We start from the raw sequence: 17,660 nt of genomic DNA, 5'->3' as shown, positions 1-17,660 counted from the left end.
GTCTCCCTTTAGGTTAAGGTAGGCAAGACAGCCTGTTTATTTTCTTCTGAAAGTGTAAGAAATAGTTGCACTTGGTAACACACTTTGAAAGCCACAGACAGCATAGTGGACAATACCTCAAGGATATTATTTACCTTCCAAAGCAAAGTGTCTAAACATTCATCTGTTCCCTAAACATCTCTGTGCACAGGAGGCAAGAATTAATCTCCTTTCAAGAATAATACCTCTACAGCTGATCTTCATGGCAACAAAGGCATAACTGAAAATTGAATGGTATTATAACATCTAGTATCCTACCAAAATAGTTAGCCACAGTAAGTACTGAGGGTTATTCATTCAAACACATTCTTCACAGTGCAATGTTCCCATTTCAATTATTTTGAGATTAAGTTTCTTTGCCTTACTAATTTAATGGAAGAACTGTAGAAAAAACACAACCAAAAGAAATCCAGAATTTTTGAACATAAAAAAAACATAGCAAAAAAACCTGAAAGGTCACCACTTTCAAAGAACCAGTAACAAACAGTACATCAATAGCCTGCAATAATCTTCCTAGCATTTTAGTGAAAGGTCTCTCTAAAATTAAAGTATTTTCTACTCTCATCATCACTATATGGTAAACTAGCAGACTACAGATATAATGGATGCAATCTAACACTATATAGTAGTTTTGTATCTATTAACCTAGCATTAAAGAACACCAAATGATTAAGGACCTACTTCTCCAAGGTCCCACAACCTCTCAATACATCACCACAACTAAAAGCAGGTAGTTAAGTAAAAGCTTTCCATGTTCATGAGGGATTTCGGGTCTGCTGCACTCTAAGACTGCTCAACAACTCTGACCATACCACCTGCAGTAGTAACTCTCCTGAAATAAGCAAAGCATGTACAAACCTCCCTCCACAGAAAAAAAAAGCAAAATAATCTCCCTGACCAAAATCTTGAAAAAACACCCAAGTAGATTGCTTTCTAGAAAGCACCTTTCCCCAGCCCATGATATCTAAAAGAAGGAGAAGACTATAATGGAACATCTAGACAACCACTGGAGTTTGATACCAATGGGTTGTATCAACTCTACTTATGTTTTGTCATTTTGTGTTCCTTTAGTGTACACACACCTCAACTGTTTTTTTTCTTTTCGAAATTGTGCTCACTATAGGACTGTCTTCTGAATTTGAAGAGAACACATTTGCACTGAAAAGATATAAAAATTCTCTTCCATGCAACGTATGCACTTTCTGAAATAAAGAATCCTGGCAAACAGTAAAGTCTAAGAACAGCATAATGAAGTATGGAGAAAAACACATTTTGAAGTTAGAAAGATTTTACACAAAGTTAAAATGATCAAGTTTTTCTAACATGACAATTGTTACTTCTCTGAGCTCATTTACAGCCTTGCATCAGTTTATTAAATATTCATTAGACCAACTACACTTATTGATGCTTTGCTAGCTTCCTTCCTCTCATGCACTTCTTCCAAGCACAGAAGAATATGACAAAACCAGAGTTATTCTTTCTATGGATCATGCATCCTCAGGCTGTTGGTTGCAAATACTCCTTTCAAAGGTAATTTCTTTCTGGATCTTGCCAATTATTAGTACTAGTTAGGTGATCTCCACTGCCCTGTGGCAGTGACAAATATATATTTAAAGCAACTGAAACAGACAACAGATTCATAAACATTTTCCTAAAGGACAAAATGAACATACACAATACCTGTTAGGTTCGTCCTCTAATTCCATGGTAGCTTACTCTGCTTTCCTCACATAGGCTGTAGTCCTACAAAGTACATACCTCAGAATAAGAGTCCTAAGGGGACTCTAGACAGATTTATATAATTGCTGGAAAATCAGCTTTGTTGCAAGTGGTTTTGACTATTTTTGTAATACACAGTATTATAATTGGAAATAGAGTAGTACTGGGTAGTACCGGTTTTGATATTTTAAAGAAGCAATCTTTACCCAACTTATTCTTAAAGAATTTTCTAAATACGTGCATTATGACATATGTGCCCCTTAATAAGTACTCTGAGTATTAGATTTATATTTGTACACAATTAGAGTAAGGTTTAACAAATGTGTAACAGAATCATACTTTCATATAAAAATAAGAAATTAACTTAGAGAGATGAACATATTGACACTATTTTTAGACGAGCAGGTAAGACCTGTAATTAAAGCCTGATCTGTGTCTAGAAAACATCTGTTTTCTTCACTGTGTAATTAGTAAAATTAATGAATTCCAATCCATCCACACAAATTATTTTTTTAACTCTAAAATCAATCACTTCAAAACTCAAGATGCTTTCAGCAACACAAATTTGCCAGTAAGTGATACTGTGGATCAAGTTCAAGTTATGAATGTAATTTTCTTCATAGTTATGTTTGAAATATTTTCTAGCCCTCTCCCTTCTGCCAACATTGACATTATAAACAAAACAGATTTGTGCATTAAGAAATTTGATATGGCTACATACTGGATTAAGCTTCTCATACATAATTCTTGTCAGAAAACTGACTAAAAGATCACATTAACTGGATCAGAACAGGAAATATGCTTATTGGGAGATTTTTAAAAAATTAAGACTATCCCTCTCTGACACATTTTATTATATACAGAGCAGGAAACTGCTGAACAGTGAACGCAATTTCACAATGCAGATTAGAAGATCAATCATTAGAGAAAGTGATGAAAAATTTCTTTTAAAATATTTTCTTCTTAAAAACGCATTACTGCTAAGAATGTGAAGCAGCAGATGACCACACTTGAAGAGGTTAGCATTGGATAATTACAGACACAAGAAATAACAGGAAACATACAGTATGCTTTAGTGATCTCCAGTACTATCATTGTCTTGCTGCTATAAAGGGACAACAAAAGGAGGCTTCTATCATGTCCTGTATGGTCACAGCTGGATTCTAATTCAAAAGGGCAATTCTGATTGTCCGTACTAAAACTCTTTGGCCAAAACCTATGTATCTGTTCATTTGCTATAATTGTTTCAATCTTCCTCTTTGGATCAGGGAGATGTGCAGGAGAAAACCAGCTAGCAATCTCATAAGTACTTGTTTTATGAATCTGGCCCTCAGTCAAGAAGTTGCAGTGAAAAGTCTTTTAATCACCTTCTGATCAGAATTTACTGGATTGTATCTAAGTTCAAGGGTATTAAAATGTGCAAAGGAGACTATGAAAAAATGGCTAGGTTATAGATTTTAACTTCTTAACTAGAAAACTGACTCAAAATAGATTTTCTAATTTACAATGAATCAAAAGAAAAAACATTAGACCATAGCAAAAGTGGCACAAATGTATCAAAAAGCAAATGAATAAACATTTGAAAAGATTTATTATTAGAAATTGTAATAAATTTTGGAAAGATGAATCGATTTTAGTTAAAAGGTATAACTGACAATTTATTGGGCGGGAAGATGCATTATTTTCCAATTGTTATCCACCTACAGTAAAACTGATTTGTGTCCTATTGTATTTTATGGAAAAGGAGAGAGCAACTTTCAGTGATTTAGATTAAATGTATTAATCATAACCAGGCACTGTGAACTATATATCTACTATTAAAGAAGATTTTTGACATTTAATTCTGTAGCAATATTTTGGCTCTGTACCACTCTTCCTAAATCCAATTCCTGCTACAGTTGGCAGATTTCTCCCTTTTAATTTTATGGGGCTTAAAGTAGCATTTAACCACCCATGCGGTAAATAATGCAGGATTAGAAATATTTAGTGTTTTGTTTCCCTTTGAAGAGTACTAATCCATCAACCCCCAAATATTTTAAAAACATTTTCCACATTCTAGTATATTTAATGTAAGATTCAGTAAAACATCCTATGTAAATGAAGTTGTTTTCCTGAAACAAAAAATAACATTAAAACCTAAAGAAAATATGCATATACATCACTGATATAGGGGAATTCATTTTATAATGGTATCAGTTTGTATACAAAGAAAACTTTAATAAATCCTTCAGAGTATTTAAATATTATATATGATGTGACTATTACATAGTTTATTCTCAATAATCTGACAAAATATAGTTAAGTATTCTGTTCTCTTGTACAGGGGATAACAAAATATTTTAAAATATTTATGGTCAGCTTTACAGTAAAATACTAGCTTTTATTTATGCACCTTCCCCCCCACACCCCCACCTCATTTTTATACAGTCATTTCCTATCTTTCACTTAAATGCTATATTTTACTGCATGGGAAAGCTGCCTTATAGTAACTTCTAACAGGCAATGTTCTTAAAAGTTATTCTAGGTACTGCAAATAGTCTTAAATTGCCTTAGACCTACACCAATGATTAGATTCCAGATTTTTAAAAAACACAAACAAAACAGAAAAAGCAGTATGGCAACGAAATCTCAATCGCCATATGCATGCTTTCTTTTTCTAAGCATAACAGCATGACATAAAACAGGAAAAAGGTTTCTTTCTCCAATTCGATTATATTCTATAGAGAATAAAAATGCAATCCACTGTAAGCCTACTATATCTAACTGTTTAGGTCCCTGCAAAATAAGTCTTTTAGAACTTAGCAATCCAATGGGAAGGGGTCAGGGAGAAGAGGAAATGGGGCACATTCTATCTAATGCTCTTTAATGTGAATTTCACAACTGTTTAAAAAAAAATATATATATGTAGCAGGACAGTTGCAACAGAATTTGCCCATCAGTTAGCAGTAAGCAAATGACTGCCTAAACAAACAATTTTCAGGTCTCTGAACTGAGGATAAGTTTCTTCCTTGACCTTCAATACCATAATCTGCAGGAATGCTAAATCAAGGCTGAGAAACAACAGAATAAGAAAGTTAGTCTCATACTTGTGAATGCAGGTTTTAAAATCACCTGTGAAACAAGGGACTACCTAAAGTTAATAGTGAGAAAAGGAAAAACAAACCACAACAAAAATCAGATCATCAGAAGCAAGTAAGAGTTTGCTGAATCAAGTTGCAAGGAGCCGAGTGGAACAGATTTTGAACAGTTATCAAAACTGTTGGACTGAAAGGGTTCACTTGATCAGTTATAATGGTTTACGCTTCACTTGGAAAAGAAGCTAAAAAAGCAGGTGCTGTGTCCTAACTGAAGGGACAGTAATTAAAAGGCAAGGACCAACAGTCTCTTGAACCACTCCAGTTGGAAGTGCTGTTGTTACAAACGTTTTCTTGTTGTTCTCTTCATTCTGATATACAATATGTAATTCAGTAATTGGACAAATGGTTTAAGTATACACAAACCAGAAAGTTCACTAGGCTTTTGAAAAGATCATACCAACATTATACACAGGGTTTTCCACAACACTAAACAGAGGAGCTTCGAATTTTCCTGTGACTCACCTCACAACTCACAGCATTATTGATCTACTGATTACCTTCAGGAAATGACCTTCCCATGCTAGGATTGCTTATTACTACTTTTTTAAAGTTAGCATTGCAGTTTCTGATATTGGATAAACATGTTTAAGAAAGTATTCACTTCTGCAACTCATTCAATCTGAAGATCTCTCAGAAACACATTAAAAAAAGCCTACAGTTCTGTAAAGAAAAGGGTCTCTTCTGCATTCAGTTACATGTTTACTTGCTGTAAATACCACAGGATGACTACCAGAAAAGGCAGTCCTTGAGAAGTTTCAACTACTTTCCTCCCTCCTCAAAACTATGCTCTCAATATGCATATTTGATTTTCTTATTTCAAGAAACAAAATGGTAGCAAACATGTCATTTCCCAGCTAAGTCACAGGTAAGTTAGGCTACAACTGTGGTTCACTCCACTTTTTAATGTTTTTTTTTTAACAGATTATAGAACATTGTCTTTACGTCTCACTAACTGAAGTCACAGTAATCAAACAGAATGGCAGAGGAGTACCCTTTTGTTCCCATATTACATCTCACATTACAAAAGCAGCACAATAATTTTTCTTGGGTAATTCAGTTTCAACACAATGCATCATGTGTGTTTATTACTTTATTTTCTGTGCTGTATTTTTAAGTTGATATATGCATCTCCATGACAAATCGCTGAAGAGGATACTAAAGATCCAGTTTAATTCACTATTTTTACACCTGCCTCTTACTCTGGGTACGAGCCATATGAACTCAGTCTGTATACAGAAAAAAACACCAACATTTTAAGTTACAGTTTGTTATTTTTGCTTTTGTTATAAATCAAACAAAATTCAAACATTTTAATCCCCTGTCTTTGCCTTATAGTAATGATTTGAAAGATAAGCTGCTAAACGATGTTGATCATTTTTCAGACAATAATTTTTTTTAGTATGTATTACATAAAGTAAAGCTAGAACAGAGCTAGCAAACAAAACAAATGAGTGCATCCGAGTATAAATTGTGTATCTCAGAATAAATCTAGAAGCTCACTATTAATAGGCTTAATATAGACGTCTAGGGATAAGCAGAGTACTTCTATTAGATATCTAAAGTGCCATTGTTATCCCTATAGATGGCCACCATATGAAATGCAACTGAAAACACAGATGGACTATTTTCAAGTTGTTCTGTCTATCGGTAGCCCTCATTCTCCCATACCACCTACTCTATTCAAAAAGACAGTTTCCTATGCAGTGGAAACCCTACTCAGGTGAAGGAGTTATTATGGTTTGAATTAGCAAGAAACTTTCAACAGTTTAGTTGTACCTGATCTTGTACTTGCTTTCAGTTAAAAAATGCTAAACAATGTGTGTACTGGTTTTGGCTAGGATAGAGTTAATTTTCTTCATAGTAGCTAGTATGGGGCTATATTTTGGATTTTTGCTGAAAACATTGTTGATAACACAGGGATGTTTTTGTTACTGCTGAGCAGTGGTCACACAGACCCAAGGCCTTTTCTGCTTCTCAGCCCACCCCACCAGCGAGGAGGCTGGGGGGGCACAAGGAGTTGGGAGGGGACACAGCCAGGACAGCTGACCCCAACTGACCCGAGGGATATTCCAGACCATATGACGTCATGCTCAGCAGATAAAGCTGGGGGAAGAAGGAGGAAGGGGGGGATGTTTGGATTGATGGCATTTGTCTTCCCAAGTCACCGTTACATGTGCTGGAGCCCTGCTTTCCTGGAGATGGCTGAACACCTGCCTGCCCATGGGAAGTGGTGAATGAATTCCTTGTTTTGTTTCGCTTGCATGCACGGCTTTTGCTCTACCTACTAAACTGTCTTTATCTCAGCCCACGAGTTTTCTCACTTCTACTCTTCTGATTCTCTCCCCCATCCCACTGAGGGGGAGTGAGTGAGCAGCTGTGTGGGGCTTAGTTGCCAGCTGGGGTTAAATCACAACAATGTTTTAGCTGAAATGACTGTCATGATTTACCCTACATTATGTTATTACTACAACATAAATGAGATGTTGCTCATCAGCTAAGCCATGGTATCTGTGCATGTGTTCCTTGCCTATTACATGATTTTCTGTCTATTATCAGCATTAAATGATCAACCCCCCCATCAAGCTCAATACAAGGAAATACAACTCCTAACTTGACTCTGGATACAAGATACTGTTGTTTTACCATTAATTCTTCAATACACTGCTATTGAGGCATTAAGAAGTTTCTAGAAGAGACACAACTGAGTGAACCAATCAAAGAACCAATATGGACTTAGGAAGTCAGAACAGGCAAATTCCAAACATCTGCAGAAGAAACATTTCATGCAGCCAGACAGCAGAAAGGGAGATTTCTTTGTGATAAGTAGCAGAAAACAAGAGGAATAATTATGCTGCCTCATATTTTGAAGTCAGAGGTTTTTAAAATCATTATTATCTGTAAGGAGTGCTGTAAAACTGTATTAAATATTTTTTCAAGACACACACTAACTGAAGAATAAAAGGGATATTATTATGCTATTTGCCCTAGTTTAAAAGTAAACAAGTGAAAATGTAGATGACTATCATTTGAGCAGTTGGGTTAAGGTGAATTACAAGGAATACTGCTCAGACTAACAGTTCATAGCACTTGTCACCATGAATAAACCACAAGAAGCATTTAAACAATAAGCAGCACATTTGGCATTTCTGAGACTAATGCTGGAGGGCAACTATTTCACTGAAGTGGGATGGTGTTTTTGACACTAGAAGTGAGAGTCCAAGAAAAGAGACTAAGTCACCACATTCACTGTAGCTAGACAGAAGTTAATCTTTGATACTTTAAAGGCATACTTTGATCATCACAGCAGGTGAAACATACCAAGAAAAACCATTGTGATCTCTGTTGCACAAACAGAGTATCTGTTTCAGTAGTCATACCTACGAGGTATCTTCATTTTGTTGATAAAGTACAATTGTTACCTCTACACGCTATTAATTGCCTGATGCATTTAAACTTTCTTCTCAGTAGGCATACATTTTGTAAGACTGAAACTAGGACACAATTCAAGACTATACATTGTAATTTACAAGGTAAGTGATACAGAAGAAAAGAGTGAAACAAACACATGCTCACCTTTACCAGTTAGTGCCTTTACAACTATTACAAACCAGCTGAGGATTTCTCTAGCTATTTTAATTATGGCAGAGGGGTTTTACACTTAGGTAACAGAACGAATAACAAAATGGACCAACCTTACATTTGTTGAAATCTAAACAAGTGGTATTTGACTTTATGACAAGTGGGATTAACTGTAACTCCTTTTTGGCTAACGAACTGCAGCTTCAAATGAGACAGAATTGCTGTGGTATTATTTGTCCCTGTTTACTGGTTTGATGACACCAAGATGATCATAGATTTTCATTAGACAATTACAAGTGACATAAAAATCACTGTCAGTTAAAACAAACATAGGTTGTAAGGCAGACTTTATTAAACCATTCAGATCTCATAAAGGATAGGTAGAATTCAAAATACTTTGTAACAATGACAACCATATTGACAAAACCAATCTACTAATTCTAGTGCTCTGCCTTGAACAATCACAATATTTAACTGTGCCTTAAGTATGGGTACCACCATTGGCACTACCAGTGATGGGTACTACTTTGAGAAATACTGACCTACTATGAAACATGGTACAGGTGTAATTATGATTCTTTTCATGAGTAAGTATGCTAAGCTATTACTAAAGTCACTAAGAAGCTTTTACTCTTCCATCAGGTGCTTGCCATGGCAGGTGGAACAAATTATATTAAGCTTGCATCAGTATAAGTGAAAGCTTTAGCAAAAATGCACTTGAAAATTGATTTGTGGAAAAAAGAACCTCTTACTATGCAAAATACATAGCAGGTGTAAGAACAGTAAGCAGTTCCCCCCAAAATATTAGATACATGAAGTTAAGAACATCACAGATAACATAATTCCCAATATTTACATCCCATTTTTGAAACCTACATTGTTTGTAACAAGGTTTTGAAATCTGACAGAAGCTTTTTTCCTTTTGTTTTCTTATAAAATAAAGCTATTTCAACATGATTAATTTCTGAAGTCTAGAAGAGTGCCATTTGACTGATTCCTTGGGAAAATTGTAGCGTTTTTGCCAATAGTGACTGAACACTGGAAGAATCAAAGGTGGGCCCTAAACTGCCATCACAGCAGCACCTCCTTTGCTAACAAACCTGAGTTTTTCTGTCTGAAAAACTCTATCTGCAGGAAGCACAAGTGCAGGAAACCACCCACTCCTCAAGGAAGTTTTCCCCTCTATGTTGTAAAACTAAGGTACTGAGTTAACTAAAGTGAGGATTAAAAGAGCATGACATATTCACTACATTTTGCATAAGTGGATATAAATTTAAGACAACTACAGACAAGGAAAAATTTTTAAAAATAAAAGGAAAGCACAGCGAGAAATGCTTTTAGTAGCTGAAAATATTTTTGATGACAGGAAATCTTAATAAAACCTCCATTACAAAAAACCAAGCCCCCCTACTCTCCTACCCACTTAAAAGAAAATTCATTTGCAGCTTTAGCAGCATAAGGTTTCAAGATGCCATCTTCAGACACATAGGCCTAATATTCCTGATCTTGAATGAGTGAAAGTCTAGAATGCAACAAAAGTTTAGTTTTGTTATCAGACATCATGTAATACCACTCACATTTCCACAGAGTTTGACAGAGACTATTGCTCCAAATAACAAAAGTCATTAACTGAAGAAAATAATTAAACCCCCACAGGTTATTTCATGCACCTCACTGAAACTGAATTGTGTTTTATCTGACTGTATGCCATACATCCAGTGTAAAAGAGTTTTCCACAACACCAAATCAACTTTAACTTGAGAAGCAGTGTTTTTCCAAAAGTTGCAGAGCATCCATAAAGAGGCTTCTGACCAATACTGTGTAAAAACAGCACCCAACTTACTCTTTAAGGAAACCTTCCTTAGATCTGCAACAAGGTGTCTTATCTAATAGCATTTCACTCAATTGCCAAAATATTTTGATAAGAAAAACATTCCTGAAAACACTTGGCTGTTTCTTCAGTTAGAAAGAACTTAGAAGCAGAAATGTTTGATTTGATTTTACATTTTGAAAGCAGTTAAGAAAAAGCATGAGTGCTCAATACATCTTTTTCTCTTCACATCAATAGAGTAGTAGTTATCTGAAAATTTTTTTTTTTGAGAAAAACTCTTTTATCTTCAAACTTTTGAAAAAGAATCACAGGATTTGACAGAAATAGCCAGACATCTTCAGGTCTCGGAAATGTAGCTTTCATTCTTAATGTACTTTTTGAATAATTACAACTATGTATAGTGAAGCTCAATAATACAACTGTGCAAAAAGAAAAAAAAAAATCAATCTTAGGAGTGCAAGACTTAAAACAGGCTGTCTTTAATATCATGAAATCAAAACCCATGACATAAAGCTGATGGATGGAAAAACTGGCAGAGTCGAAAGAAAGCATCCCTTTTATTGGTCATGGTTTTTTGCACTTTAGCCCAGTAAAATCACTTCCCAGCTTCCAGCCCAGACAGGGAATACAGGCAGGAAGAGACAATGCGTAAGAGTCCTCAAACAAAACCCTAAAATGTCTCTCCCTGTCTCAGGAAAGGAACTGTATCTAGAACCACACAAGGAACAGCTAAGACAGCAGCACTGATTTTTAAAACATTCACTTATTTGTATGCAGGAGCTGTGAACAAAAGTGAAACTTTTCAGTCATTGAGTACTAAGCTGGGAAAAACATTTTGAAAGAAATGAAAAAGTAGTCATGTTCTATTTTCACTAACTATAATTATTAACTCTTATTTTCTTTAATTAGGGCTTTTGCGATCTCCCCAGGAATCCATCTGAGAAAAGCATGGTGGCCTTAGTCATTGAAGGTAGAGAGTTCATCTAGTATTCTACATCATAGAAATCAACTTTCACATTTCCAATGCATCTAAAAAGTTAGATTTCTGATCTTATTCTGCTAAATACCAAAGTTTCACAGAGTTTCACATGTAATTTGTTGGAAAGGACAGAGCTACAGTACTAGATAAATAACATGCAAGTCTATAAACACATACAGAAAAAAGACTGGACAGAAAAAGCATTCCTTCTAAGAAATCAGTGTTTCATTCATAGAACACTACTTCTAAATTGTGGAACTTTTGCCTAACAGAAAAGAGTGTGGGGGTTGGGAATAGTTGATCAGGTCATATATAACTGCAGACTCAATCAAGCACAATAAGATTTCATACAATAAACCTTATTAAAAGAGTACATTAAATACCGGTATGGTATGAAAGTACATGTATCACGTTTCTGATTATAATTACAAAGTTGCTACGAGTAACTTGACACAGGCAGGATCAAAAGCATAGTGTATTAGAAAAGCCATATTTTTCTATTTCTTTTCAAATAAAGTTCTGTTACAAATGATGCTGCCACAGAACAAAGCAATGAAGACATGAAAAGCCTGAATTATAATTGTATACCAAAATATATGCCTGACAAACCATTTAATTATGGATTCCATAAAAAACATGCCTATCAAGTAAATTGGACAATGCAAAGGATATAAGCCAGTTGTGATGAATTTTTTTTTTTTTTTCATTTTCATGCTCAGCTTTTTCAGTGGTCATCTGCTGTATGACAACTCATTCAACCTCTACATTGGATTAGGCGAGGATTTTCATAGTATTTGCATGCTGGGTTTTTACTTCTCTCTTGCTTGTCCAGTGTTGTATGATCATTAAAAAAAAGTGTTTTGGCTCAAAGGCAGTACATTTGATCACAGAAAGACCCATGAGTTTGTTCAAATTAAGCAACTCAATGAAATGCAGGATGAGCATCTGGACAGAATCTGAGTGCCAGCTGTGGCTACTTCAAATTAAAGTTCACTAACTTGTCTATAAAGAGCATCATTCTTCCTCTGATTCTCAGCTCCCACTACTTCTAGAAACTGTGGTGTGAAAGTGACGTAAGGGAGTAGTCTCCTCAGTATATAGCAAGTAATAATCACACTCTTAGCCTGATGTTTCTTTTACAAGAAGACACCCACACAGTTGGGCATTAAACACTTTTTGACAAAGGATAACAATATATCAAGGTATTATCACGGCTATTCATTCTGCCTTCCCTAAACCAGTAATCTCTTCAAGGCTTTGCTAGCTGCTATAATTGTGAACCTTCAACTACACTTTCCAAAAAAGTTTAAACACACATTGACTGTTGTCCTGGTTTCAGCTGGGATAGAGTTAATTTTCCTTCTAGTAGATGGTATAGTGTTAAGTTTTGGGTTCAGTAGAAGAATGTTGATAACACACCGATGTTTTCAGTTGTTGCTAAGTACCATTCAGACTAAGTCAAGGATTTTTCAGCTTCTCATGCCCAGCCAGCAAGAAGGCTGGAGGGGCACAAGAAGTTGGGAGGGACACAGCCAGGGCATCTGACCCAAACTGGCCAAATGGATATTCCATACCATGTGACATCATGCCCAGTATATAAACTGGGGGGAGTTGGCCTGGGAGGGATCGCTGCTCAGGAACTAACTGGGCATTGGTCAGCAGGTGGTGAGCAATTGTATTGTGCATCACTTATTTTGTATATTCCAATCCTTTTATTATTATTATTATTGTCATTTTAATATTGTTATTATTATCATTATTCTTCCTTTCTGTCCTATTAACTGTTCTTATCTCAACCCATGAGTTTTACTTTTTTTTTTCCCCTGATTCTCTCCCCCATCCCACTGGGTGGGGGGGAAGTGAGCAAGCAGCTGTGTGGTGCTTAGTTACTGGCTGGTGCTAAACCACAACAACTGTAAGCAAGTGGCTAACTATATGTTCACATTCCCTAGATACAAACTACACATCCTTAGACTGAATACATGATATAATGTGTGTCTTTTAGGTAGTGTATCTCAGTAGGAAACTCCATTTTTTATTTTGTCTCCCTTTAAAGTCTGTGTAACAGCAGTGATACAGACATCAGACTCCTCACTGTTAAAAAAGAATTAAGTCACACCACAACTCTGTTCAATGAGTTGAGTCTGCAGTGTTCTTTCCTCAGGATATTAATCTTTCTAAAAGTATTCTTGCTCTTCTACGCTGTTACCATCTAATAGCAGTAATTACTTCTTGTTCTGTGTTATCAGATGTCACAGGTATTAAATGACTTTTTTTTGTCATTGGATTGAAGTATCTAAAAAAGATTTTCTTTAAGAAGCAATCACTGACAAAAGGAAGCACCTGAACTCTAGCTTATACAGCTACGTTTGCAAAGATGGATGCAGCAGATGTGCCCACAAACATAAATAGTCATTAAGAAGGTCAGAAAACTGCATCTGAAGAGCCAACTGCACATCCATTCTATATATGCACTCCTGCCTAAACATAGTGGCTTAGAAGGTACATTCATATCAACATTGTTTCACAACACTATGTAAATGATATATTTAATAACTAGAGGTAACTGAATTATCAGTCTTTAGTAGATCAGCTTGCATTTTTGTTATAAAGGGAACTATGATACCATCTTTATATATGAGATATCATGACTGGAAGACAAAATGGGCTCCTAAGGACAATCCAGAAAGCATAGCAGAAAATAAACATTAGGATTTTTTATTATATATAAGCATTTACAGTATATCTTCATCAATTGAAATTTAATCACCTTTTTACAATTTAGAGGAAAAGGCAGTTTTTAGGGTAGTTAAGCCATGTATCATCAATACCATGAAGCTAACCTATCAGTTATAATAGCTCCTATAAAATACCAGAGTGAAATTGCAATAAGCCTAGAAAATGGGCTACAAATCCCAGATATGCTCAGGCAAGCACTGAACCAAAAATAAAAATAGGTAGATAGGAAACCAAGAACTAGACAGCATTCATCTAATTCACAACCACTAACAGCAGAGATCACAGGCCAAGGTTTTAAAGCATCTTATTCAGCTCCAAATGGCAATTATTGGACAGGGACTTCAATTATAAAAACCTTCCCTCTTCAAAACGAGTTACATTTCTAACAGTTCCTTTCTATTCTCTCCATATATAATGGCTCTTACATTTCTCAAAAGTGCCTTATTTTGTTTAGGCAAATTAAAATTTGAAAACATTTAAAATTCTCAAATAATAAAGAACATCGACGTTGCAGTATTTATCATGCTGGGATATGTTTATTACACACTGATAAAGAGTCTCCCACATTCTCCTTCTCTTCCAAACACTATTCTGGTAAGAAAGGAGTAGACTGCACTACAATGAATACATTTTAACATTTTAGTTTAAAAAGTCAAGTGTCTCTTCTCCTCATGCCCTCCTCCAAAGAGCAAATTCTTAAAAACTCATTAGAATCTTATTTTAGAAAAAAGCTATGGGAAAATCCAGTTATTACATTGTACAAACATGCAAGGACAGTTGGATTTTTTCCTTCACTTATAAACATTGCTCCTAGAGCTGAAAGCACTAAAAAACCCCTAAACATCTCTCATTTGTAGTCACAGCCTTAGAACAGACTCAGTCCAAAGGAACACATGATGTCTATGACAGGTGCATCACTAATTTGCATTAAATTTTTTGTATATACCCTTTCCCCTGACCACACAGAAGTCAACCAAAAAAAAAGAGAATAAGGACAGATTTTTCGAAGCAGACTTCTGAAAGTAAAAAAAAAAAAAAAAAAAGAAAAAAGAAAAAAAAAAATCAATCAGAATTGTACCACGATCCATCACAGAATGCTTTCAGTATCAGAAAAAATAACTTTGGCTTGATTTTCATTGTAAGAGGAGAGAAATATGTTTTCATATAGACATAAGATATATTCTGAAAATGTTAAATAATGCCCCACCCCAAACCCTTCCCTTCACTCAGTTCAAACTAAGTACTGAGAAACAGTATCAGACTGTTTCTGCCATTCAAGTACACACAAATATTCCATTATAATAGAATTGCAGTGGGAAGAGTCTAACTATTAAAAAAGAACAAACACAATACCAGGCAGCAGTGGCACTATAGTCTTACTATTCCATTACCTACCTACAACATTAGGAAACAAGCATGAGAGGAATATACTTTTTTAAGCATGAGAGGAATATACTTTTTTAAAAAAACCTGCAAGAACAGTGCATATTAGCTTACAGTAATAAAAGCACCTACCAATGCGTTCTGGTTTCCTGAAGCCTTTTTTATGTTTCTTGCTGGCATTCCATGAAGATGGCTAAATCTACTCTGGAAACCTGCAAAAAAGAAGTACAAACGGATTTAAGAGTATTTCTTATACCATATAACCAATAACATACCAAATCTATTAATCTGACTTCAGTTAAACAGAAACATCTTAATATTGTCAAATATTGTACTGGTCGAAACAAAGAGCAGAGAATGGGAAAAGTGAGAGAAAGGCTAAGTTGTCATGAAAATTAACATTTCTGGAGATATTCTTACTGCCATCCTGGTTCTATGCACAGTTGGCTGCCTAAGCAGAGCATACTGAACTGCAGTAGGAAAATGATTTTTGCATCACTTACAACTTCATTAGTACTAGAAAATGTTAAATCTGGTGAATACGCAGAAACCAAGTCCTCAAACAATTCTAAGCATCTGGAAAATAAGCCTCACAAAAGAATTCAATACATTCAGTGTGCAGAGTAGTTTAAAAGTGATTTGACCACTGCTCACATAAAAGATCCGTATTTGAATGAGAAAGTAGATTCTTGTGGCAGAAGGAAGGTACAACAAAATTCTTTGGCAGCAAGATGAGGTCTGACAACTTCAATCTTTAGACGAGAGTGGGTTCCTAACTGTAAATGCAATCTAACACTGGTACAACTTACCATTGGAAACACTGGATTCACAGTTGTCTAAACTATTTTAAAGAAAAAAAAAAAGTATTTTCTACATTATAATCTCAATCTTTGCTCCAAAGGAACCCTTCCCTCTTCTCTACAAACAATATGGCCTGACAAAGCAAAGCAAAGCAGATGGTCACACTAGTCTTTCAAGCCTTTGAATTAATAAACTTCTCTAGAATTCTAAACATTATCACAGAAGCCAGGAACAAAATGGAATATAAAGATTCACTTTAAATAATGCTTAATAATTTTCAATGCAAACATCGAGACAACAAATAAAAGAGTAAGCTATAAAAATGAGCCAAGTTTTACACTTTCTGACTTTTCTGATCAATGACTTTTTAAAAAATTATTTCGCTCTAATGATTATCTTAAAAATGAAATGGTTCAAGGAAACAAACTGGTAACTCCAAGATCTTGTCAATATTTTACATATTTTATATAATATACAGATACCTTTCTACTGTACCCAAGTGAATCTACAGTTTGCATTTGCTTGATTGCTACTTACCTCTCCTCCCTGACCGAGACATAAGAGGGAAAGTACCAGTTAAGATACTTTCAAAGACTGGATCAGGCAATTCTCTCTCCAGTTCTGTAGAGTCTTCTTGTTCCCACCATGGAATGACCCCTGTAATTCCACATGCTCCACCAGACTCATTTTCATGAAACCAATCACTCTGCTCATCATCACCTGTGTGAGGGCATTATCCCCCCAAGCCCCCCAAAAAAGAAGGAGGAGCAGGGAAAAAAATCAGATGTTACCATCAATAAACATTCTGACAGGACAATTATTTCTTTTGTTTTATAGCTGTATAACAATTACTCGTATATAGGCGTTTTATTTGCAAAGTGTTTCTCAATAGCATGACAAGCGTTGCCATCAATGAAATCACATAAAATGTAATGTTTTAAAACCAATTTATGATAGTGAAAAACAATAATAAACCAGTTAATCCTCTGGCAATAACTGCAGGGAAATCCATTTAAGTTACTGCACTTTACATATTAACAAAAACCAAGCCTTAATCTCCTGCAGGGAATTAAAAGGTATAAAACTGTGAAACTAGTTCTTTGCAGCTGATAATGGTATATAATTAGCTTAATTTCATGATTTGTATGGCTAGTAAAAGGGGAAAACAATCATGAACAGATGTGACTAAATGAAGTTAATCTGATTAAGTTCATTTAGAAATAAGTTTTGAAAAAGTTGATTTTAAATGAAAACTGACAGTATCATGCGATTGAGAATTACACTACATTATACCAAAAAGCTGGTCATTTTTACTGACAATATTTATAGATGTAGTATTTAAATACCTGGATTTAAACTCAAAAGACAAGACTGAAAATCTGATTTTAAACTTAGCTCATGAACACACTGGCAACTAAAAATAAATTGTTAAGTTTGTTTTAAAACATGTTCT

General features: G+C 35.1%; 1 protein-coding gene across 2 annotated transcripts in view; it reads right to left on the bottom strand.

The window, feature by feature from the left end:
- GPATCH2 (G-patch domain containing 2) overlaps positions 1-17,660 on the bottom strand; it is a 131,744-nt gene that overhangs the window by 92,802 nt on the left and 21,282 nt on the right. For both annotated transcript variants that reach the window (XM_052805896.1, XM_052805897.1), the window contains exons 4-5: positions 16,745-16,927; positions 15,539-15,618 (exon numbers count right to left, since the gene is read on the bottom strand). In XM_052805896.1, the coding sequence (XP_052661856.1) occupies positions 15,539-15,618; positions 16,745-16,927 (263 nt within the window). The remainder of the gene's footprint in view (positions 1-15,538; positions 15,619-16,744; positions 16,928-17,660) is intronic.

Source organism: Harpia harpyja, chromosome 13 (genome assembly GCF_026419915.1).
Source record: "Harpia harpyja isolate bHarHar1 chromosome 13, bHarHar1 primary haplotype, whole genome shotgun sequence".
Classification (NCBI taxonomy): Eukaryota; Metazoa; Chordata; class Aves; order Accipitriformes; family Accipitridae; genus Harpia; species Harpia harpyja.
The sequence above is the reverse complement of the archived record's forward strand: the minus strand, read 5'-3'. Positions and strand labels throughout refer to the sequence as shown.